At 45.9% G+C, this 25,643-nt stretch overlaps 1 protein-coding gene and 1 pseudogene across 2 annotated transcripts in view; one reads left to right on the top strand and one right to left on the bottom strand.

The window, feature by feature from the left end:
- Positions 1 to 23,999, top strand: part of SLC1A4 (solute carrier family 1 member 4) — a 25,282-nt gene extending 1,283 nt beyond the window's left edge. Inside the window, exons 2-10 of one of the 2 annotated variants that reach the window (XM_014446719.2) lie at positions 4,483 to 4,493; positions 9,278 to 9,347; positions 10,577 to 10,619; positions 13,011 to 13,073; positions 14,721 to 14,887; positions 17,696 to 17,929; positions 19,147 to 19,341; positions 19,639 to 19,773; positions 21,405 to 23,999. In XM_014446719.2, coding sequence (XP_014302205.2) covers positions 4,483 to 4,493; positions 9,278 to 9,347; positions 10,577 to 10,619; positions 13,011 to 13,073; positions 14,721 to 14,887; positions 17,696 to 17,929; positions 19,147 to 19,341; positions 19,639 to 19,773; positions 21,405 to 21,642 — 1,156 coding nt within the window. In that variant the 3' untranslated portion in view covers positions 21,643 to 23,999. Of the gene's footprint in view, positions 1 to 4,482; positions 4,494 to 9,277; positions 9,348 to 10,576; positions 10,620 to 12,789; positions 12,921 to 13,010; positions 13,074 to 14,720; positions 14,888 to 17,695; positions 17,930 to 19,146; positions 19,342 to 19,638; positions 19,774 to 21,404 lie in introns of those variants that run through there. The other variant, XM_023746289.1, reaches the window with a different exon arrangement.
- Positions 4,855 to 5,432, bottom strand: LOC102426342 (annotated as a pseudogene).
- Positions 24,000 to 25,643: the final 1,644 nt, after the last annotated feature.

The following is a 25,643-nucleotide window of genomic DNA, read 5'->3' as shown; positions in this document are numbered from 1 at the left end:
AGTCCCCGGAAAGCTTCCGGGCGCATTGGTTAAATTTTGCCTGTTGAGCCATCCTGGCCTGTAATCTATGGCCTTCTCTGCTTCAGCCCTTTGGCGGGGAGGAAGCTGGCAACTTTTTGAAGTGTTGGTCAGAAGACCCAAGGATAACAAGGCTGGGCTTAGTTGTGTGGGGCCCGTTGCCCAGACTAGCCTCTCCTGGGGGCTTTAAAAAGATTGCCCTCCAACCCATAGTCAGGACCACTGTACAGTATTGTGAGTTTCAAGGGGCTTTATTTGTGGGAAGATGTGAGTTCCAGAGCAGAGGGAAAGAGTCACTTTCTGTGACGCTTACAAGTTGCCTTTCAAACCCTGAGACTAGGGTAGTTTCTCTGGTTTACCCAAGTCAGCCTCTCCTGCTTTCTCCATTAGCTCAGAGTTCACAGACGGAAAATTGCAGCCTGGAGGCATTTACTGACCTGGCCAAATGCAGCTGAGTGAGGAGCTCAGTTGGCTCCTGCTCCAGGTTTCCGATTGGGAGCCTGGTAGAGGTCTGTTTAGTCTTAAGTCACTGAGGCAAAGTTCCTCATTGCTAAGGCTGTGAAAAAACAGCAAACCCTGGACAAAGTGACTGGGCTTCCTGCTGTTTGCATTTCTCCCTCTGGAAAATGTGACAGCGGTCTGCCACTGAACAGACAGAGTGTTCATTTGAAACTACAGCAGTGACAACCAAAAAAAAAAAAAAAAAGTCCAAGGCATTACATTGAAAAATAAAAATCTCTGGTGAGGCGGACCAGAAAGTTCATACCAAAATTTCTTCCCTAAAAGGCAGGTAGAGGTAGCCTGTTAGGACTTTGATGGCATCACAGCCTTTGCTTAGTGTCTGGCAGCTTGATATTTGGAGTCTTGAGAAATCCTTAAAGTTTGGGGACTCACTTTGGTGTTGAAAACAGTCTAATGAGGTTGAGAGTGCCTTTGGCTCTTCAGTGTATCTGTCATCTGTCCCAGGAGAGAAAGCGGATATTGGGGTGAAAGGATTATTTTTTGCAAGGATCAGTGGTCCAGGGAGGGAGTTGTACCCCCATCGGAGGCTCAATAGCATTCTCATCTCCAAGAGAGGGGCAGTGGCCAAGAACGGGGGGGGGGGTGACCTGAGGGGTCCCTTATTACCACCATCCCCAGAAGAGATCTCTTATTTTCTGATCGTGGCTACCTAGTTTTAGATCCAAGCCCCTTTAGCTCCTGCTTCTGAAGTGAATGGTGACCCAGTATCATGGCATAACGGTCAGTGTAGGTGCAGACTTTTCAGTGACTTGGGATTGCAGATACAGGAAATGACTAAAAGAACCTTGTTGGGGATAGGTAGTGTTTCATAATGCGTCCAACAGACAACCCCATTTGATCCAGCAGGTCACGGATCAGATAGTCTAGGCGGTGTGATCCTGTTTTACAACTGAGGAAATTGAACTACAGAGGGATTAAGTGATTTGCTCAAGGTCATGGAGTAGTTGATCAAAAGAGGGATTATAAGAACCAGGGGACTCTGGACTCCATAGTTCAGGGCTCTCTTTCCCCACCCTCCCCTCCCCCAAGTCAACATGCGATAGTAATGAAACCACGCTGCCAGTCTAGTCCCACAGTCTCAGAAATGTTTGCTCTGGGTCAAAAGAGGAACCAGGTAAGGGTTTGACAGGGTCGAGGCAGATGGCCACTTCCTCTAAAAGGAGATGAGCCCCTTCGGTGTCGGTGAAGGAAAGCACGTGTGCAGCTGCTCAGACGTGGCTTTCACCGTGAGCAGCTTATGAGAGGAAACAGTCCTGAGCCACGTGGAAATACTTCCTGGGTCTGGGAAGACCCTGGGTAAAAATTTTAAAATTGCTTCCTTTAAGGAATCCGTACAGGTGTCCATTTTAAGTGACTCTGGGCATGTTCCTTGGCAAAGGCGGGGCGCAGTCCTTCCTGCCTGTGGGCACGTGAATGAAATGAGAATCTGCCAGTAAACACCTGAGTCATGCAGCAGGCCCCCACCTGGTCACTGCCCACAACTGAAAACACCTGGAAGGAGTGGGAAAGGTCTCTGGTGACTTCGTGCAGTGCAGGCTTTGCCAAAGTCCATGACCTTTCCTGGTCGGGGAGTGGCCCCAAATCCCACGGGGTCTCTCTGCCACAATTTCTAATTTGATTTTTGAAGCTGTAAGTACAAGTCAAAAAGAAATGAAACCAATCGATTCTCATTATGCCTTTGAGAAAATCCAGAATGCCATTACCAAGTGGTTTGATTTCCTCCCACACAATGGATTAGAAATAACAAAGGAGACGGGAGTGGGTGTGAGGTGCCTGCACTAGGAGCAAGGCCTTTGAGAGCTGAGAAAGGACAGTGGATAGTAGCTGTCAGGTGGCAGAGTCCCAGACAGTCCCTTCCTGAGCAGGCTGCAGCTTTTATGCCTAAGGTCCCGGCACAATACAGGACTCTCCAAGCTGGGTGTGACCCACGACGTTTCATCCAACACGAAATATTTTGGCACCAAAGACACAGAATTAGCTTATCAGGAACCCAGTCATGGTGGAAGTTCCTAGTCCCTAACAATGCTTATTTCGGAGTCCTAGGGCATGCCCGTAACTTCCGGTGCCCTGGCTTCCTCATTTTCCTAATCGGGATCATGATAGTACCTACCTCACAGAATTGCTTTGAGGATTAAATGAGTTATGTCTGGCCCAATGTATGTTTGCTCTTGTTATAAATGGAGCCATGTTACAGAGCGATTGGGGTTTACACAACTAATGGCCATGGCCCTGTTTTTACAGTTTGAAATAAATGAGAGAAAATGGGGGGCTAGCAGAAACCGGTTTGGCTCAGTGGATAGAGCGGCGGCCTGCGGACTGAAAGGTCCCAGGTTCGATTCCGGTCAAGGGCATGTACCTGGGTTGTGGGCACATCCCCAGTGGGAGATGTGCAGGAGGCAGCTGATCGATGTTTCTAACTCTCTATCTCTCTCCCTTCCTCTCTGTAAAAAATCAATAAAATATATTTTTTTTAAAATGGGGGGCTGGCAGAGAGGTGGGGGAGAGAATGTTTGAGGGAACTCAAGATACCTTGCAGTCTTTAGGTATATTGGGAACCACGTGGAGCCTGGAGAAAAAGAAGTGAGCAGTGACAGACTGTTTTGGACTAATAGAATCAACACTATGGGAAATTTGGAAAATGGAGAAAAGTCCAAACTAAACACAGATTTCTGAAATGGGGCAGAAAGCCTCACATGTGCTCCGTGATGTTCCAGTTTCTTTTCTCCCTGCATTACCTGTTACGGTCTCCAAAATTGACCTCAGCTGTAGATGGAAAGCACTGAGGCAACTGGCTTCTCAACCTTCATCTGGATGCTAAACTTTGTAGTTTTCAAATGGGAAACCAAAGACTTATCTGCAAAGGAGGCAGGTAGGACAGCTCCTGGGCTGAGGCTCTGTGTGCTCTGGCAGAAGAACCGCCCTGGGCCTTGTCTTTTGCGGAAGTATAGCAGGCGCTCCATGTTCCTGGTAAGCACCACTGAGATTTTGCCAGTTGCCCTTTATTCTAGGAGTTATGTTTTTTCTTGTGCTCATTTTATCAACAATGGACTGTGCTCTGAGTCTTTCCCTTCACCAAGGGAGGCATGAGGGACTTAATTTCCTCCCTCAAGGACTAGTGTGAATAGGATGCCTCTCAAGCTGCGAAGAACACATTTCTCAGTGGGTGCAAAGATGCAAAGAAACCTATTGGGGACTGCGATCTAATGTTAGCCCCTAGGTCACAGTCAAGAGAGTGAATAGTGCATACTTTCTTTTAAATGTTGGCCATGCAGGTTGTTTGATCTATGCCTACGTATCTCTATTGGCAAGATGAAGACTCTTAGCAAATCTAACAAGGATCCAAATCCATGGAGGTTTCTCAGCCAAACTACTCACTAAAATAGGAGCTTGTAATTAAAAAAAAGGTTTTAACTTGACACCATTCCTTCTACTCAGGAGACTACCCGACTAGTTCAAGTACTGAAAAGAACACGCGCCCAGAGAGACAGTGTGGGTAGTGATTGAGAGCAGACACTGATGTCAATTCCCTGGGTTTGAATCCAGCTCTACCACTTCCTAGCTGTGTGGACAAGTCATGTAGCCTCTTGGTGCCTCAGTTTCCTTATCTGTAAAATAAGGCAAATAATAGTATCTACTACCTAGACTTGTTATGAGGATAAATATTTGAGTGTCGTGCTAATATTCTAGTGTATTCCAGCCTCTCAGGCTACTTGATACAGAGAATGAATGTTGTTCTTAGCCTTATTTCCTAAAATGTCTCCCACCGCAGAGGCCCGGCATTAACCTTTCCAGCTGGAATTTAAAACTGGATGTGGGCCTTAAAAAGAGGGTGTATTACTCCCCCACCCCCCACTGTCACAATAGTGTGAGCCCATCACCGAAGCCCTTCCTCTGCTCCCAGCCTTGGGGCGGGGGGGGGAGAGGGGGTACCAGGATCAGAAGGAGCACATCCTGTTAGCTGGCTCTAACAATAAACACCAGGGGTAATAAGTATCAGATGTATATAGCGTGAGCCATATCCTGTTCTAAGGAGCCTTTGAAATTTTCATAAATAGGGAAAGAATTTTATAACTTAAAGGGAATACTCTGGAACAAAAAATACACCCAAGCAAAAGTAAATTGTTTTACATTCTTCTCATATAGAACAGGGAAATGCATACCACCCTTGACAATAGGATCAGAAGAGTAAAGAAGGAACACTGAAGTTTTGCATCCTGTGAGCTGCATGAGTCTGAACAGTACCGCTAACTAAAGTTCTACCGTCACCAGATCAACTTCGGCTCATACCAGTTTTTCTAAGTAATGTATCTAGAGATTCCCATAGCTCTGGAAAGGCATGCCTGTTCATTCTTTCCCAATTTGGTCTGATTTGTGTCTCTGGATTTAGTAGTATGGTCTTGGCATTTTTGCAAATGTTCTTGATTTCGACCCACTATAAGAAATGTATTTTTTAACCAATATATTTTTCTGGCCAGTTTTATTAAAGAAAAATTTTGCATGATTTACTTTTCACCAGTCTGTCCTAGCATGTTTCTGATGATGTCAGAATCACCTGGACCACTGGTAGCCAGTGTGCATACTCTGTAGAATTTTCCACATGCTGTGCCCAGTTCAGTATTGTTGCCACTATAGTGATGGGCACCAGTCTGGGCCAACATGGCATTGTACTATTTCAGATTTCCAAGGCTGGACAGGTGCTGGCAAAGATGATCAGTTTCACTTTGCCTTCTCCGATCACCTTCAGAATTTGCTTGTCCCCCAGCATCCACTTTCCACTTTTCATAACAAGGTGGATCCTAGAGGTGATCGATTCCAGCAACACTTTTTGTCTTCTTTGCAGCCACCATCTTCCTGCCTTAGGTGCAGGACAGCCCCCAATCAAAAGCAGCCACTGAGATGACTGGGGAGTGACAAGGAAGAAATACATTTAAGGTTACGGAATCCACACATATGCACCCCGACCCCACCCTGAAATACCTGTTTCATAAAACAGTGTTGTAAATGTGATACATGCTGGTTTTTTCCATTCTATCTCATGTCTTACATCTTTTATAAAATGCTGGTGAGAGCCCATACATTTGATTTCACGGACTAATGTTTGAGAAACTTTGGTCTAATGTATAGTTGGTATTATGTAATTCAAGTAAATGTCTCAGGATCAAATAACAGAAAGAGGAAATATTTGAGAATTTAAACAAGATGAAGATCTCAGTAGTTAGAAGCACCCAAACAGCCAGTGAGGCTGAGTGCGGTGCAGCAGTGAGCATTGGCCTCTGATTTCCAGACTCTGATCTCTGTACTCCAGACCTGCACTGTCCAATCTGATAGACACTAGCCCCAAGAGGCTAGTTAAATTCAAATATGTCATTTAAATTTTCAATGTAAACAAAATTTAAAATTCAGATCCTCAAGAGCACTAGCCATATTTCAAGTGCTCAATAGCCACATGACTACCATATTAGCACAAATATAGAAAGTTCTATTGGACAGTGCTGGTCTCGGAGCTGTGGTGTCACCATGTGCTAACAGTGTGGGGGAGCGGAGGGGAGGGTTGAACGTGGTCACCGCTAAAATTCCTTCCAGCTCCTTATTTTAAAAGCCCGCAAAGTTATTGTGTGAATGTGAGGAGTTGGAGGAAAATGCCTAAGACAGAGCTCTGGGAAGCAAAACTGCTTGGATGGTGAGCACCTTGGATACAGGAGAGCTCAGGAGTAAGAAAAATCCCGAGCTCACAGCAGCATGTGTGTTTGAGAGGAGAGGGGGTGAGAAGAGTGCAGACATAACAAAGTTGTAGAACTAATACTACCCGACCCCAACACTTTATAGTGATAAAGCTACTGTAATCACGACTGTGATTTTGGTGGAAGAATAGGCAAATAGATCAATGGAACAGAATAGAAAGCCAGAGATAGACTCTCATAAATATGGTCAACTGATCCTTCACAAAGGAGTAAAGGTGATAGAATGGCACAAAGATAATCTTTTCAACAGACGGTGCCAGAACAGCTGGACGTCCACATGCAAAAAAATGAATCTGGACACAGACCCAGCACCCTTCACAAAAATTAACTCGAAATGGATCCCAGACCTAAATGTAAAATGCAAAACTGTAAAACTCCCAGGAGATAGCACAGGAGAAAACCTAGGTGGCTTCGAGTATGGCAATGACTTTTAGATACAATAGCAAAGACACAGTCTGTCAGATACTTTGCTTGACTAAACCACAGCCTCAGCTCTTTGCCCCTTGGTATGGGCAGGAGGGGCCTGCCGCTCCTCTTCTTGGTCTGTGGCAACCAGAGGGACCAAGGGAAAGGAATAGGATTGTGTGGGTGCATGAAAAAAAAGCTGAGCTGTATAATCTAAAGAAAGTTCAGTCATTCCACTGAATGTAAATTTTTTTGGTTGTAAAATCCCCTTTGCAGTTAGCACTATATGTTGTTGTTGTTGTTTTTTAACTTTTAAAGCATTTTGACTGATTTACATACAGTGAAACACACCTCTTCTAAGTGTGCATTTCAGTGAGTTTTTACCAATAGAGAACTCCCTTAACCATCACCACAGTCCAGACGCTGAACATTCCTGCCACCCAGGACCCTTCTCAGCAATGCCCACTCTCCGCCCCTGGCCGGAGAAAGTTTTGCTTTCTGTCACTACAGATTAGTTTTGCTTTTACTAGAGTTTCCTAATAATAGAACCATTCAGCATGTGCTTTTCTTTGTCTGGCTATGTTTGCCCAGTACAATGTTGTTGAGATTACCCAGTTGCATATATGAGTAGTTGGTTTCTTTTTATTGCCAGGTAGGATTCCATTGTGCAGGTTTATCATAATCTGTACATTCATCTGTTGGTGAACATTTGGGTTTGGGGCTATTATGTTTAAGATTAACCAGGGGTCCTCAAACTTTTTAAACAGGGGGCCAGTTCACTGTCCTTCAGACCGTTGGAGGGCCGGACTATAGTTTAAAAAAAAACAACTATGAACAAATTCCTATGCACACTGCACATATCTTATTTTGAAGTAAAAAAAAAAAAGGGGGAACAAATACAATATTTGTATTTGCATGTGGCCTGCGGGCCATAGTTTGAGGACCCCTATTATTAACCATACAGGCCCTTTTTGCAGACATATTTTCATTTCTCTTGTAAATATCCAGAAATGGAATTGCTGGGTCATATGGTAAGTGTATGCTTAACTTTGTAAGAAACTGCAAGAACATATTGTTTTCTTCTAAGGAAATTGATTTTTTTTGGGTGGGGGGGTGGGGGGGGACAGGAGTTGTTGTTTTGCCTCTAGTATTGTCTGTACCTCTCTGTTCCCATTGGATTTTGTAGACTAGATACTGTAGACTGAATGAAAACAGGTCGGTGTGTCAGTGGCTGTTTGGTCTAGAAGTTCTGGGTGAGGGTCATGGTCTATGTGGGTGAGACAGTATTTGGTTATTGCTCATGCTAAGGAGACCAGGCAGGTTAACTAGCAAGGTTTAAACAAATAGCATGTTGCTCTTTGGAAGAGAGTGTTATTTCAAGGCTGTCGGGAAGGCTGTATTGTACCAATTGAGGAAACTGCTAATCCTTAAGGATGCAAGGTACATCCAGCAGAAGTTGTTCCCCATAGAGATTGATGGAGAGTTTCTAACCCAGCTCGTTCTTAACTTCCTTGCCCTCTTAGGGAGAGAACCTAGTGGCCAGCTCAGTCCTAGAACTATTGAGGGTTGTCATGCGGTGAGGGTAGAATAGGAAATTCTTGCCACAGGACCGACTTCTGCTTCTAAGTAGTATAGCATATAGAAATGAGATACCAAACCTACCCCATAAGTTTGAAATATGTAAGAAAGGTGCTTGGTAATGGAAATAACAGGCAAATGTAAGTTGCTATTCATCTATACACTAAGAAATAGTACACATTGCTAGTCTTTTCTACCTTTTTTGTTTAAAGTAAATATGCTTGTGATAGAACTCAAATTTCTGATCACCATTTTGTAATGGTTAATTTAACTGATGATCACATTTTTCCTGCTTAAATGCAGGTGTGTACGAGCTGGTATTCTCTAAATATGTTCAAAGCAATTCTGGTTTCACAGACAAGTAGATTTGGAAAATGCTGTGTTGCAGTCTCTACATACTGGTTGTCTTGTGGAAGCCAACTTTAGTGTCATGAAATTTTCTATCTTATTAACCCTGTTGGCTAGCACACGAGTTATCTAATGCACAAATTAATAAGTTGCCCACAATTTAGCAGCTTAAAATCACACACATGCGTTATCTCACCGTATCCGTGGGGTAAGAATCCTGGCATGGCTTAGCTGAGTCTTCTGCGCCAGTCTCTTCCAGAGCTGCAAGCAGGTGTTGGCCACAGCTAAGGTCTCCTCCAAAGGCTTGACTGGAGAAGTGTTCGCTTCTGAGGTCACACAGCTGTTGGCAGAATTTGGGTCCTTGAAGTTCAGTCTGGGAGCCTTAGCTCCTAGTCGGCTGTTGGCCAGAGACCACCCTCAGTTTCTTGCCAGATGGGCCTGTCCAACATGGCAGCTTGCTTCATCAAACATGCAAGCCCAGAAGGCAGTCAAGAGAGTCTTCTCGCACGTTGGGAGCCACAATTTTATGTAACCAAATCACGAAAGTGGCATCCATCACCTTTACTCCATTCTTTTGGGTAAAAGAAAGTCATAGGCCCCCACCCACACTCAAGGAGAAGGTATTACACAAAGGTGTGGCTTCCAGGGACCACCTGTTTGCAGAGGTGGGTTGCAGTCAGACCGGCCTCCCTCTGAAACCAAACACATTGCAAATAGTTGCCTGGAGATTCCAGTGTTAGGTAAACAACTCAACCACAGGCGTAAAAATTAGTGCGTAAATTTGGCTCATATTGTAAGGATGATCCAGAGTTGTTTACGCTCCTAGACTTATTCTTATAGGAAGTGGGTAGAACAGATGGACTGTCAGGGGGATTTTCTCACATATTAAGAACAGAATCTTGCAAGAGCCTGACCCAAAGGAGGCCCTCAGTAAAACTGTTTGCACGAATAGACGTTGGTTTCAAAACACAGCTTAGCTCAGCTCTATTGCTCTGCTTTTGTAACAATATTTTATATCCTTCATCTTGAAATGAGATTCATAAACAGAATTTACCTATTTGCATTATTCAAAACATTGATAGGACTTAACTGTAATATAAAAGTAAAAAGAATAATTTATAATAAAAAATAATGGTTTTTAATATGTAAATGCTCAAAAATGAAGTGCTTGCTTCTGAATTTAGATTCACTGTTAATGACACAGCTATAAATACAGACTGAAACTTGATACCATGTGTGCTGTTAAGGACTCAGATCTTACCATTTGCCTTGGGCAATGTGATTTTTTCAGAAAGATGAACAATTCTTGGAAACATTCTGAACAAAACAAAAGAATAATTATCCCACATTTTATACAATAGTTGCACTCCTAGAAAATTCAGAATAGATTCAAATTAGGCAAAAACTGCCTTGTTTGGGGGTTAGTTTAGGCTCAGGGAATTACAAGGTTTCATCTGCAGGTATAAGATATTGGAAGACATGAGGGTGAGGGCCTTGGGACCGTTTATTGTACAGGACTTTGCTGTACTTAGCAGAGTGAATGGCTGGCACCCGGCACTTTCCCACACACTCCCCCAATTCCAGGAATGCCCTCCAATTATTTCCACAATAAAAACACTCCCGTGGATTTCACTGTGGAGCAGCACCACTCCCCATTCAAAACCTCTGCAACAGGGCTTACCCTCTTGGGGAAAGGAAAGGGATGCAGTTCCTCTGGTTTGGTTGAGCATAAATATCAAATAGTACCCCAAAGGAGAGGAAATAAAAATTGGGGCACTCAAGCTTCTATGGTGGCCCAGCAGCCGAGGCATAGGTGGGTGTTTGGACAAGCAGAAGACCATAGTAATTGCTGGAGGTGGAGAGAGGAGGAATACTGTATGTGAGGCTGTCGGGAATGGGCAATCTTAAAGCACATACTTCGCTGAATTTTAAGAATACTGATGAAATGCTTCCTTTTCCAACAGAAACCTGTTTCCCTCAAATCTTGTGGTTGCAACTTTTAAAACGGTAAGGCTTGATGCTTTGTTAAAACTATGAACCTTTGATGGGGGTGGAGGTTGTATAAAATATTGCTATAGAATTAGGTAAGGTGTTAACAAAACTTGGTAACATTGGTCTAAGTTTTATAGATGGGCCCCTGGAATCAAACAAACAAAGCAAAACTCAACGTTTTTCTAAAATATCCCACTGGTTCCAACATCTTTTCATATCACCTGAGAAATACCCTCAGATCACATTTTGGGGCTCTCTTAAATATTTTAGAATATTTTTCAAGTATAATGTTATCTTTTTTCGGGTTATAAAGGAAGTATATGCTCATTGCAAAAAAAGGAAAAGTAAAGTACAAAAAAGTGGAAGAAAATAAAATAATCATCCATATTCACCACCTAGAGCTACCCATGAACATTTTGATATACATCCTTCAGATCTGTTTTTCTCTATGCATGCCCACATGTTTAAAAAATAATCATACGCCAAACCGGGTTTGGCTCAGTGGATAGAGCGTCGGCCTGCGGACTCAAGGGTCCCGGGTTCGATTCCGGTCAAGGGCATGTACCTTGGTTGTGGGCACATCCCCAGTAGGAGGTGTGCAGGAGGCAGCTGGTCGATGTTTCTCTCTCATCGATGTTTCTAACTCTCTATCCCTCTCCCTTCCTCTCTGTAAAAAATCAATAAAATATATTTAAAAAAAAAATAATAATAATCATACTAAATATGTTGTTTGTAAACTCTCTTTTATAATTTTATTTTTAAGATTTTTCTTTTAATTTATTGGTTTTGGAGGGAGGGAGAGAGAGAAACTTCAGTTTGTTGTTCCACTTATTTATGCATTCATTGGTTGATTCTTGTATGTGCCCTGACCTGGAATCAAACCCACAACCTTGGTGTAATATCAGGATGATGCTCTAACCAACTGAGCTACCGGCCATACAACATATTTAGTATGATTATTTTTTAAACATGTGGGCATGCATAGAGAAAAACAGATCTGAAGGATGTATATCAAAATGTTCATGGGTAGCTCTAGGAGGTGAATATGGATGATTATTTTATTTTCTTCCACTTTTTTGTAAACTCTAAACTTTTTTTTTCCACTCTAAACTCTTTCTCAAAGCCGTATATTGTGAAGATTTTCTCACATCAGTAAATAACCCCCCTGCACATGTTATTGGTTGTATTCCACTGTATGAGTGTACCATGATTTTACTCCATCGGTCTCTTATTGATGGACATTCAGCTTGTTTTCAGTTTTTCCCTAATTTTAGCAATACTCTAAGTAACATCCCTGTGGCCATGCTTTACACAGAGAAGAAATATGAAGGTCTAGATTAGATGGACTAACCTGATTGCCCTTAATAAGCAAAGACTTTTCTGTTTCTAATTATAGCCTCTCTCTTTAAAAAACACAAAACAAATCTGCATATAAGCACAGCTGTGGCTTCTGTATACAACATGAGGTAGGAGAAAGAGAAAAGGCATATGGGGTTTCAGTGCATGTCACATGTGGGGTGAGTGTTGTTTTTCCTGCCATCCTGATCACAGGACCACTGAACACCTCAGTGTGTGTGAAAGCTCCATCAGTCAAAGCTGAGAGAGACCAGAGCTCCTCAAAGGCGGGCACAGAGCAGGCCTCCGGGTCCGGGCCTCCTAACGCACTGCTCTTGACAGTGCAGAAGTCAGCTGTCCTCAGAACAGGCCAGGAAGGGTGTTCCATAACAGATTCCACTCGATTGTGCCTGCTGCCACTGGGAGACACCTGTGCAGAAATATGTGCAGTCTGCTGTAGGCCAAAGCTGGAGACACGGCCTACATGGCCAACATGGCCAAAGGCTAGTGTTTCACTTTAGAGAAGTGGGTCTCCCAGAAGACTCAGCCAGGAAACACCAGCTCGCCTGACATCCTTTGCTTTGCAAAGTAGCGGCTCAGACCCATTAGAAATAGATTCTGAAAAGCAGTCATGTTCAAACAAATTCTGGAACCAAGTCGAGTATAAATAAATGAATACAAAATACTGTAAGTATAAAAAAATAAATAATAAATAAATAAATGAATACATATAAATGGACACATTGAAAAGTGAACTTGGGCATTATGGAATCAATACCACGGTTCTCTAAATGCTGTGAACTCTCGGGTGTTTGAAATATCAAGCTCTCAGCATGCAATTGGGCAGACCTACCAACCATTGTCCAAGGGCATAAGGACATTCTCCCTGGTTCCCTATCTAACCCAGAGGCCTCTTGAAGTACATGCTGCCTTGGTCTTAAGGTCAGGCCAACCAATGGAGCAATGCCCCCAACACTCAAGGTGAATAATGACAGACTAGCAAGAGGCTCAGCTATTCAGTCCCATCTTCCCCTGTGCACTGACAGTGATTTTTCTTTCTCTCACTCACAGTATGCAACTGATTATCAAATGGACCCCCACAACATGAGCAATGGAAACATAACCCTTGAAAAGGTAAAGCTCTTTGTAAGATCACTTGTGATGAATACTTATAAAGTAAAGAATGCTTCTTCATTGCAGGAGCCCACACAATGCATCTTTTCCCAAGCAGGGCTGAAAACTTTGGGGTTTGGGTGGGCTGTTCAAAGCACATGGTCTTGGTTTGTTTCTTGGGTTATCTACCAACATGGCCAAAGTCTAATGTCTGTAGCTTTGCAATCTTTAGTGGATCTACTTCATCGAATTGGAACTAATGTCCCCTCTCCTAAAATATCTATATATATAAAAGCCTAATATGCTAAGTGTCTGACCAATTGGTAGACCACCAGGGGGCAGACGCTCCAACCAGTAGGTTAGCTTGCTGCTGGGGTCTGGTCGATCGGGACTGGGCAAGACGAGCTGGACACACCCTGGAGCCCTCCTGCGGTCCCTCCCCAGCCAGCCAATCTCCCACGGTCCCTCCCCGGCCAGCTGGCCCCCATCGGCCCCAATGATCACCGGCCAGGACATGGGACCCTACCGGTGCACGAATTCATGCACCAGGCCTCTAGTATTTTATAACACCCTTCTGCTATCCTGAAATATCATTAATAGGTGATTTACCCTACCCCTACACATAGAACTTGTTCTAGGGGCTTAACTTACTCTAGCCATTATTCATTCACGCATATATTTTTGAGTACCTATTGTTTCCCAGACACTGAGCAGGAAGGGACAAGGGACATCAAAGATTATTCAGTCCAGCCCCAGAACTGTCTGGGAAGAAGGGGTACTTTGCCTTTTTCCACACATATACCTCCTCAGGGCTGAGGGACTCCGAGTACTACCCGCCTTTCTGTGATTGAAGGAAAAGTTCCACTTAAGAAAGTTGAAAGCTACGAATTAAATCCAATTCACGTCATCTTGCAGATGAAGAACCTGAGGCTCGGAGAAGTTATTTAATACCAGAGCTGGGACTAGAAGTCAGACTAGAACTCTGGTAAAAATGCTCTTTGTGCTTTTCACCATGCTGACCGGCATGTTTCCTGTTCAGAATTTCACAATGTGTTTGATGGAGTAAAATGCCTGCCTAACATATACTTGCAGCCGTGAGATTCCGCATTACTGGAAGAATAAAGAGTGCATTTTACCTACATTTAAAGTCAGTGATTTAGGAACGAATATCCTGAAGAGATCCATGTCAATCATGAAAAATCTCGGGACTTTCGTCAGCTCAGAGGCCATCCTAACAGCCTAGCAGCAAAAAGAATTATTGACATTTAGGAGGTGAAGGTATAGGCATCAATTCTTGATCTGAAGGAACTTTTCAGCAACAAGCTCTTCTTTTAAAAGCAACCCTTTGAAGTAATTGTTTGTCCAACCTCTACCTGAATATATCCAGTAACAGGGAGATCACTGCTTTCTGCTTCAATCCATGCCGCCTTTGAACAGCTTTTAGAGTTAGCAACTAGGTGAAATTTTTGTTGACTTTCTGTATCCTTACACTCCATCTCCCTCTTGACTTTCCTACCCCTTGATTTGCGAAATCACTTAAGGTTAAAGAAAATACAAACCTTTTCTCATTCTGGGCATAGTGTTTCAGCCTGGTGGAGACACAAAGCAAATGCATCTTTACAATCATATGTTGTAAACTTGGACCCTGTGTCCACTCTGATCCTGCAGATCCCATTTGGCACCGAGATCGAAGGGATGAACATTCTGGGATTGGTCCTTTTTGCCCTCATGTTAGGAGTGGCCCTAAAGAAACTAGGCTCTGAAGGAGAAGAGCTCATCCGTTTCTTCAATGCCTTCAACGAGGCGACGATGGTGCTGGTGTCGTGGATTATGTGGTGAGTCTTGCTGCCCTCCCCACTGCTGCCAACCCTCCCTCTTATCTCTCCTCCATCCAGAAAAGAACCTGACTCTGCTGTTCTAGGTCACCTCTGGGTCACCACCTGGCCCAGGGCTCTGTATGTCGTTGATGCACCCCCAGGTGGGTCCTGGTGTGATGAAGGTGGAGGCAGTTTCCCCTCCTGTCCAGGACCTCAGAGAGGCATGTACCATAGTTACCAGTTACTTCTTCAGCACCCACAGTGACCCCTTATGGTTCTACTAGAGGCCTGGTGCATGGATTCATGCACCAGTGGGGTCCCTCAGCATGGCCTGCAGGGATCGGGCCGAAATCAGCTCTCCAACATCCCCCAAGGGGTCCCTGATTATGAGAGGGCGGTTCTCAGGTGACGCACCCCAGAATCAGGCTCCCTCCTCTCTGGTTCCTCTAGGGTGCGTCACCCTAGAACCGCAGCTGCCAAGTCACCACAGCTGCCAAGTCACCGCAGCTCAGCAGCTCCTGCATTGAGCATCTGCCCCCTGGTGGTCAGTGTGCATCATAGCTACCGGTCGAACGATCGGACAGTCGCTTTGGCTTTTATATATATATAGATCATCAGTGATCTACTTATGGGTTTACACCATCATCCCATATTATATGTGATGCCCATATCATCTTGTGGAGCAATGAATTCCATAAGTTTGCTATCTGCTCTGTGAAATAAGGCTTATTTATCTTAAACTGATAGACCTAAAGCTTCAGAGGGGCCCTTTACTATCGTATTTCACTACATGGAGGACAGATTCATGCATATGTAAACTTGGAATAGTCTTTTTTTTTTTAACCTAAATGTTTCTGTAGGTAGTATCGATAAAAGTGTAATTGTTTAATACAAAATTATTAGATTGATTTTTGGCTAAAAGGTAAAATTTTGACCCGATCCCTCAGAAATTATACTAATTCCAGTGGCCATCCCTCGTCAGCTTCATCCTGCTGTTTCACTCAAGCCAGATTTCTGTGGATTTTAGCGTCTATCCATTCATTGTCAGGAAACTAGTTTATCCTTTCATGCACAAAGAATTTTCCTAACTGTCAATCCTTAAATATCCCAGGACTTCTCTCTCTCAATGGCATTGAGGTGGCACCTGAACTGACCAAATTCCAGGAGAGAAGCCTGGAATTTGGTAGGAAAGTTTGGAATTGGGTGGGAGGCCAAGTCCAAAGCCCCCACTGGTGGTGTTTCTTTTGCTCAACCAAATTTTCTTGCTCAACCAACATTCCAGAGGCTGACTCTTATCATTGCAAACATGACACTTTGTTCGTATGACTGTTGTTCTGGGGAGAGAAATAGTTCCAGGAAGGAAAAAGTGTTGTCATCACAGGTCAGTTCCTTTCCTGGGTTTTTTTGTTTGTTTTCTGTTGTTTATTTTGTCTAGAATCTTCCCAAAATTTGGATTAAAAGAAAAGACATGGTCACTGATAGTGACTACTAACCACTACACAGAGGTAGATCTCCTGCCGGGTCCTGCCCCCAGCCTTCACTTTTTTTCCCTAATGAAGTATTACTTATGGAAAAGTACTTAAAACATGTGCACAACTTAATGAATTATCACTATCAAAAAGCAAACACTCATCCAGATCAAGAAACAGAACTTGCCGAACCGGTTTGGCTCAGTGGATAGAGCCTTGGCCTGCGGACTGAAGGGTCCCAGGTTCGATTCCAGTCAAGGGCATGTACCTTGGTTGCGGGCGCATCCCCAGTAGGGGGCGTGCAGGAGGCAGCTGATGGATCTTTCTCTCTAATCAATGTTTCTAACTCTATCCCTCTCCCTTCCTCTCTGTAAAAAACCAATAAAATATGTTAAAAAAAAAAAAAGAAAAAGAAACAGAACTTGCCAGCACTTTCAGAGGTCGCTCTTGTGCCCCTCCAACCGCTGCCCCCTCTCTCCATCTGAAGAAGGAACTGAACTGACTTCTAACCCTGTAGACCTGAAAGGTCACAGTTTTGATTCCAGTCAGGGCACATGCCCAGGTTGCAGGCTCGATCCCCAGTAGGGGGCATGTAGGAGGCAGCCAATTGATGTTTGGTTCTTACATCGCTGTTTCTCTCCCTCTCCCTCTCTGTCTAAAAATCAATTTTTGAAAATCTTTTAAAAATAAATAAAATTTATCAAAAAAAGCCAATGGTTATAAAATTCTTCCTCAGTTTAGATTAAATTCAAGACAACTGACTTTGGTTCTTTGCAGCTCCCCTGGTTTGCTCCTTCCCTTCCTTCCTCTCGTCCTGCCATTAAACAATATCTTCACGCTCCGGGAGTGTCCCCAGAGGGTCATTGTTAATGACTTTCTCCCACAGAATCATGTTTTCCAAATCACAAAGAATTTTAAACCTCACAAAAATCCCAGCTTCGTCTCAGTTCTACGAAATAGGTACTAGTCTTTTGTGTTTCTAAGTTTTCAGAACAAGCCTGAGCAAAGCCGAAAGTCAAACTACATTCCCAGAGGCTTTGATCTCGAGCAGTTCCTTGCCTTTCCACTTGGGAGTCCCTGAGGTTGGTGACATCCATCTGTTAAGAACATCATATCCAAGGGGAAAGAAGCCTGGGCTCTGATCCTGACTCCGTTACCCATGGAGATGTATCATGTCAATTTTACTCAGTTTCACAGCCTGTAAAATGGGCCCATCCCTTTCCTTCTCAGAATCCTCCTAGGGGGAGATGAAGGCCGCCTAGTTGAAAGTCCCTGTGTTGAGTGGGGAAGGGCCTGCGTCTCCCAGCCCCTACATCACATCACTCTTACTGACAAGTACCTTGTGCTCATGCCCTAGGTATGTACCTGTGGGCATCATGTTCCTGGTTGGAAGCAAGATTGTGGAAATGAAGGACATTGTCGTGCTGGTGACCAGCCTTGGGAAATATATCTTTACATCTATGTTGGGCCATTTTATTCATGGAGGAATTGTTCTGCCGCTTATTTACTTTGTTTTCACACGAAAAAACCCATTCAAGTTCCTCCTGGGCCTCCTCACACCATTTGCGACAGCATTTGCCACCTGCTCCAGGTGAGTGGGTTTCGGGAGCCCTTGATGGCTCTGAGCTGTGTTGATATGAAACCAGGTGAGCCCAATGGTAGATGCACAGCTGGCATCTTAACATATTTCATTCTTTGAAAACTCTAAATTGGTCTTATTGGTTGTGTTATCAGCCCCACGGCTCTTAGGGAAATGGATTTCTGGGTTTGCAAAATGAGGAACTGCCTTGTTTCTTCTTCTTCTGGCTCCTTGACAGTCAACCTGATCGTTATTGAGGCCATAGGAGCTGTGGGTCCTCACCCTAATTAGTAAGCCCTTTGCCTGAGTAAAAGAAAGCAGCCACTTAACTCAAAATGCATTGCAGGGAAGTTTCTAGAATGTTACCTGTCCAGCTCTCCCTCTGGATGCATGACTAGAAAATAAGACCAAGGCATCATGGTGAGGGATGCCTGCTCAGCTCTCTAGGATTATCTAATTTAGCATAAAAGATGTACCTGTCGTTATCAGAAATCTTTCAAAAAAAAAAGTGGGGGGCTTTCGAAATACATTAAAGAAAACTTTCCAAGGGTGGCAGCACGTTGTTTCACCCTCCTGCTTAGCTTTTGCGTCCCTACCGCATGCTTCCTCCCATCCTGAAGGGCTAGTCATATGACCAGGTTGTGGTGGTACAAAGGATTAGAGAGGTGAGGTTCTCTGGCTTCGACAGAAACAAACCTGCTCCTCAGCTGCGCCAGCCACCCTCCTCGGAGGCCGCAGAGGCCGCTGGAGAGAACAGGTTTCGTTTATCCCGTTATCTGTGAACACAGTTACTCTTTCCAAATGTTCAGAGCCATTTCTGCTTCTTGGTCTAAAAGAAAAAAAGAAATCATCATGGTTTTTTTGCCTTGTACTTTTTTTTTGGGGGGGGGGTGTCAAGAGAGAAGGTGCACATATGGAGTCAACAGTTCTTTGTTCTCTTGAGAACCTTTTGTACCACAAGGTCAAGTGTGGTTCTTGAGAAATTTGGAACAGGTGCATCCAGGTAAGTAACACAGCAGGTCAATGTGAGTCGGGTTCTGAATGCTTCGGGAGTTGACAAAAACCCACGTTGTGACAGAAACTTTGAAGCCGTTGTGATTTTCCTTGTATTCCGGGGGAAAGGGCCAGAAACGAGGGTGGTGCTCGTGGTTCCGGTCCAGGGCCTGAGCCGAGCGGTCTGTTGCCCTTGGAAGCACTGTTCTCAGGGTCGGTTGTTTCTCCATTTCCAGCTCAGCAACCCTTCCCTCCATGATGAAGTGTATCGAAGAAAACAACGGTGTAGACAAGAGCATCAGCAGGTTCATTCTCCCCATCGGGGCCACCGTGAACATGGACGGCGCGGCCATCTTCCAGTGCGTGGCCACCGTGTTCATCGCCCAGCTCAACAACATCGAGCTGAAGGCAGGGCAGATCTTCACGATTCTGTGAGTTCATTCCTCCCTCCTAACTCTAGGCCTGGGTCAGAACCTGAGGGATTTCTTGTGTTTTCCTTTGAAAAATCCTGCTAAGTACCAATCTGGCCAGGACACGGCGTCTCATTTATGAAATGAGCACAGTGTGAATCCATTACTCGGAGAGAGTGCATTGTCCCTCGCAGGCTCATCGGGCGGAATCTAGGGTCACGTGGTTTTCCGTTGCCGCGCCATGGCTGCCATGTTCTGCATTTCTCTGTGCCCCCTCCATGCTCTGTGTTCATGGTGACCCTGCTGTGCCATCCCTAGAGTGACAGCCACGGCGTCCAGTGTTGGAGCGGCAGGCGTGCCGGCCGGAGGAGTCCTCACCATCGCCATTATCCTGGAGGCCATTGGGCTGCCCACTCGTGATCTCTCTCTGATCCTGGCTGTGGACTGGATTGTGTAAGTAGCAAGTCCTAAGGGCATCGAACAAAGGAAAGTCTGTATTGAGCTCCCTAGGGGCTTGGCACTCCCCTGGACCTGAGGCGTGTGGAGAAACTTCAAACTCCCTGCCTTGTGAAGGAGCCCACAGTTGAGCTGGCAAGACAAAACTTAGAGCTAGGAAAAGTTAACAACATGAGTCAGAGGCTCATGAATGACCATGAAATATTATTACCGAGAACTTGCTTAGAGCATCCGGGAAAGCATGGGTCGCAGGCCCCGGGGGACGGGGGGAGAGGGGGGTGGGCAATAAAATCTGTGGAAGGTGTTGGTTCCGTAGGAGTCATAGCCATGGGTGCAGTGAGCCTTTGGGAATGATAGTCCTTGGCCAGAAATGCCCAGAGAGTGATTTCTGTGAGGAGAGGGAAGATGATCCCGGTTAATGGGAATGCCTTGGGCTCGGGGGAGGAGGTGTAGGAAGGAGGTGTGATTCGGACAGCCATCGGCAGAGCTCCTGTAGACACAGAACAGTTTCTGAATGTTGATTTCTTGAGTTGCGTGATACCTTTTTCAGGTAGGGGCGATACCTATTTTATAGGGAAGGTTAGCTGAAGTACTAGTGTTGGACAGCAGAGCATGTGGATAAGAAAATGAGCCTTAGAGTCCAGGGACCTGGGTTCAAATCCCAGCTTTGCCATTACTAGCTGTGTGACAGGACTGTTTGCTCACCTGTGAAATGGGAATAATAATAGAACCTGCACCAGAGTTGTGGTGGAGATTGAGTTCGCAGATGCGCAGCGCACGGGAGAGTTCCCCGTGGGAAAGCACAGCACTTCCTCTGAGCTCCAGGGAAGGAGGACGGTTATCAGGCTAATCCAGGGAAAGACAGGCTTCTGGAAAGGCCAGTGCTATTCTCTGTGAGGGGGTGTTGCCACGGCCACGGAGTGCATCTGGAGACTGACATTCAGCAGAGATGCAGTGTTGAAATGAGTAGGAGAACAGCTGGACACAAAACCATATCTACACTATCCTCCATCTCGGCTCTATGTAACTTAGATGATGGCGTCTGTTACACCCAAAATACATGCATAGAAAGAGACTGGAAGGAAACGATCAAGAAGGCAGTGCTGGCTCACTCAGAGTTGTCAAGTGTGGGTGACTGTTGTTTTCTACTTTATACTTATCTTCCCGCCCCCCCCCCAAGTTTTCTACAATGAGTATCTATGACTTTTTTAAGAAAAAAAATTACAAGAAAGTCCACCTAGACTGCAGTGGTTCTCAACCTGTGGGTCGCGACCCCTTTGGGGGTTGAACGACCCTTTCATAGGGGTCGCCTAAGACCATCGGAAAACACATATATAATTACATATTGTTTTTGTGATTAATCACTATTCTTTAATTATGTTCAATTTGTAACAATGAAATTGGGGGTCACCACAACATGAGGAACTGTATTAAAGGGCTGCGGCATTAGGAAGGTTGAGAACCACTGATAAAGTGAAGCCTTATGCCCTTAGGAGCATGCACTCTGGGAAAGAGCAGGGGCCCCGGAGGTCACAGCTTCCCCGTGGCCTTGGCCTGTGACGGGGCTGCCCCCAGGTGGCTGCCGCCGGTGGCATTGGCTGGACTGCCTACCTTTCCTTTCCCACCAGGGACCGGACCACCACCGTGGTGAATGTGGAGGGGGACGCCCTGGGCGCCGGCATTCTCCACCACCTGAATCAGAAGGCCATGAAGAAAGGGGCGCAGGAACTGAGCGAGGTGAAAGTGGAAGCCATCCCCAACTGCAAGTCAGAGGAGGAGACGTCACCGCTGGTGACACACCAGAACCCCGCGGGCGGCCCTGCTGCCAGCGCCGTGGAACTGGAATCCAAGGAGTCGGTTCTGTGATGGGGCTGGGCTTCCAGCTTGCCTGCCATCGGTCGTGCCCACCCTGTCAGTCCAGCCACCGGACACCGGGCGCCGCCCACCGCCCTCACCGACTTTAGCCTCCGGGCAATGCGTTGGCCCAATCACCGGTTTGAGGATCACTTCTCAGCACAGGCAGTGGGCTTCCCAGCCAGAACTGCTTCCTGGGGACTAGGACACTGACATTCAGCTTGATCCCCGTCTAGATGCAACCATGTGCGCGCACCCGGGTCTGTCTGAAACACGCCAGCGAGCTGCCAGGCTCGGGGAAACAACAGGCTCGGTCAAAGCTTGGGAACACGCAGATGTGCCCTTCACTGCACCCAGTCACTGCGGTGGGTGCTTTCCAGGCAAACTTAGGGGGTTTGCAGTCTTCTGTCACATTGCCTTGCGAGCCTTAGTGATTGGAAAATTCCCAAATTCTTCGCCTTGAATGGAATTCGCTGAGCTGGGACTCCGGGTGTTAGAGTTTGTGCTTACAATTAGGTACAGCTGGCTTCTGGTTCAAGGGTTGTTGGTGGACTGGCGCTGCTGCACATTGTCAAGTTAGAAATACTCCAGATGGTGGTAGGGCTGCTGGCTTCTCTGGTCAGAGGCATTGAGTAAACTGTTAAGTGCTGAGATCAAAGAAAGGAGCAGGAATGCAGCCTGCAGGGGAAAGGGAAGCATCTTAACCACGACAGGATGCGCACACACACACACACATTCCCATTCTCCTCCCAGCCCTGGGGAAGTTTGCAGCTTCATGACCTGGGCCTCTGACAACACTATAGCTTCCTCGCCATCCACTCTGCTGCAGGACCCTGGTTGGTTTCTCAATCTACTATTTTTTGTTGTTAATCCTCCTGAGGGTCTATCCCCCTTCCTTCCCCCCCCCCCACCCCACTGATTTTTTTAGAGAGAGTGGAAGGGAGGGGGGAAGACAGAGACACATCAATTGGTTGCCTCCCACATGCACCCCAACCAGGGCCAGGGATCAAGCCTGCAACTGAGGTACTTGCCCTTGACCGGAATCAAACCCGGGCCCTTTCGGTCTATGGGCTGACATTCTTACCACTGAGCCAAAACGGCCAGAGATATTTTTATTTTTATTTTTTTTTACCTCAGTGATACCTCTCTCCAAAGCCCTTGGTCTCCTGGTGAAGACAACTTTTATGAGTGGGGCTTTGCTTTCTGTGCATTAGCCACTTCCTCACGCCGCTCGTTCTCTGTGTACTTCCTCCACAGCATCAGAGGCAGCCTCTCCTAGATCCTCCAAGATTTCATGAACTAGCCATCTCCCCTGTCATTGCATTTCCAGGTACTGGCTTCCCTGTGACTCCCAGGCCCAGGCACCGTTTCTGCCACCCCATCAACAGGCCATCAAAGCTCCCAAATGTTCACCCTCGGCCATTCCCTTGTTTTCCCTGTTGCTGTGGTTTCGCTGTCACCCAGGCCCTGCAGAAGGGACACACACCTTTGTGATGTGTGTTCCATTGCGATGAGTATGGGTGGATGGGACAGAGACGGTCAAACTCCTCTGTTATAAAATCGGAGGCCTGAGCCTAAGCAGAAGGGGTGGGTTGGGGAGGAGCCATGAGGGACAGAGCTGACCCAGCTCCCCCAAATCTTTAAACCAGCGAAGCCACGCCCCTTTCCTGTGACGCCTGGAGTGACCAGGAACTGAGCTGAGGTGTCTCAAAACCTTTACCCCCTGGCTAGAGCTTGCTGATACCCTTCTGTTTTCAGAGGGGGAGACAATCACATTGATTACAAACTGCAAATGGACATTCACTGCTTCTAAGGCTTTAGAATAGTTCGTCTTTCCCTCTTCCACAGATTTATGGCTGTATGTGCACACACGTATGTATGTGTGTGTGTATATAAATATATTGTTTGAGCTCCAATCCAGGCACGTTTGAGTTTGGATAGAGGTGACCTAACTGCAAGTTGAATGGCTTTGGCATCCTGATTTTCCTGTTTCTAATGGTGAATTTCACAAAACAAGGACATTAGAGCTGCGCAGTGAGACCCAGTGACTGCAGGTTGTCTATGCTGTACCTGGAAATGCAGTAGAGAGTGCGCGGCCTGAAGCAGGGTTCTTCCCGATGGTGATCACCCCCTCCCCTGGGAGGGAGTAGGTGCTGTTTTTCTGTCTGTTTCTCCGTGCACAAGAGCAATCAGACCAGGAGTGACCTGGCTGGGAAAAGTCCCACTCTCTCATTGTCTGAAGATGTCTCCCCCAGGATTCTCGTAACTCGTCGTAAATACTGTTCCGGTACCGTTCATCTCTGTTTTGTATGTGTGACATTTGCCTTAAACATAGCAGTCTTCAACAATGAATAGTGTTTCTACGAGGATCTGCGTTCCTTTCTTCCTTTCTTGTGTTTTGAACTGGCATATACCGATGGAGCTCTTACTAGGCAAGGACCTGTGGGTGACTGAGGTGACTTATTTTCTAGCTGTTGGCCAGCAGGACCCCTGAGGCAGGTAGGCCCGCTCAGGTGGGCAAAGCCAGCTGCTTCTGGGCGTCTCCCATTCAACACTAGCAGGGCTCTTGCGAAAAGCGAGCAGTTTTGCCACCTACCTCCATAAAGTTAAGGTTTGTTAGGACAACTAGGTCAACGGGCCTGAATTACTCAGAAAGTCCCTGCATCAGGCAGTTGCCCGAGCCTCTACCATCATCACCACCACACCCAGCCCATTCTTTTATGTATAATCCCGTTTTAAGTGACACCACATTCCAGCACAATTAGGGAATTAGAAACCTCTCATAATGAGATTATCCTACAAGCTCACGCTGGAGGCTAGTTTCCACTCCCTGGGGCTCCTGACCAAACAAGTCCTCATTCTGGTCTGGACATTTCCAGCTCTTCATACTGTACAGACAATATGATTTTAATTTCTGGGCAAGGCCCAAAGGGACGAGGAGGGAGTTTGCCCAGATCAAGGGCCTGATGGGGCTTGTTGCTAATGAAATTTAGGTTCTCACCATGGCGTGCAGCTGCCCTGATTGTCTGTTATGGAGCGTGTTTGGAGGCTGAGATGAGTACTCGCTGGTTCAGCTTTCACACGGCCATATCAAGAGGAGCAGTTCTGTAAGCTGCCTCTTCCAGGTGCGCAGTGACCTGCGGGGTCACCTGAGCCTGTTCAGAGAAACTTCCGATGGCATCTGTGAATGGCATAGTGGCCAGTGGTTCTCAACCTTCCTAATGCCGCGACCCTTTAATACAGTTTCTCGTGTTGTGGTGACCCCCAATTTCATTGTTACAAATGGAACATAATTAAAGCACAATAATTAATCACAAAAACAATATGTAATTACATATGTGTTTTCCGATGGTCTTAGGCGACCCCTGTGAAAGGGTCGCAACCCACAGGTTGAGAACCGCTGGATAAACCATGTAGCAAGGAGGAGTGTGCACTGCCTGGGGTCCAGTCCCAGCTTTGCCACTTGCTTGCTTGTGACCCTGGGCACCCTAACCTCTCTGTGCCTTAGTCTCCTCATCTTTAAAATGGGAATAATAATTGTACCAATGGCATAGGCTATTGTGAAGAGGACAAGAGGTAATATATGTAAAGTGTTCCACAAGGCTCCTGGTACGTGGAACATACTCTGTCAGCCTTGACTCTCAAATCAGACACCGAGTGGCAGGAAAGGTTCCCAACCAGCCTGCGTCCCTTTGCGTCCGGGCCCAAGCGGCGTGCTCATGAAGAGGCAGAGAGAAGATATATTTCAATCCTGGGCTCCCCTGCTGACCCATGCCTGTGCAGTACGGGAGTGGGCCCATTTTGAACATGTGTTCTAAAAATATTTGGACGACTGCTTAGAAGGAACTGGGCCTTATAAACAATTGTCAGGATGCACTGGAATGCCCTTATTCACAAAAGCAGCCCTCGGCTCGAGCCTTCCTCTCTTCAGCTCTATCCTCCCAAGTTGCAGTCCAGGAAGCAGCAGCTCCCAGCAATACCCTGCCTTCTGGAGAGGAACGTGCTCTCCTGGC

The sequence above is a fragment of the Myotis lucifugus genome, unplaced genomic scaffold (assembly GCF_000147115.1).
Source record: "Myotis lucifugus unplaced genomic scaffold, Myoluc2.0 scaffold_6, whole genome shotgun sequence".
Lineage (NCBI taxonomy): Eukaryota > Metazoa > Chordata > Mammalia > Chiroptera > Vespertilionidae > Myotis > Myotis lucifugus.
This window is presented reverse-complemented; position numbering and strand designations above follow the sequence as displayed.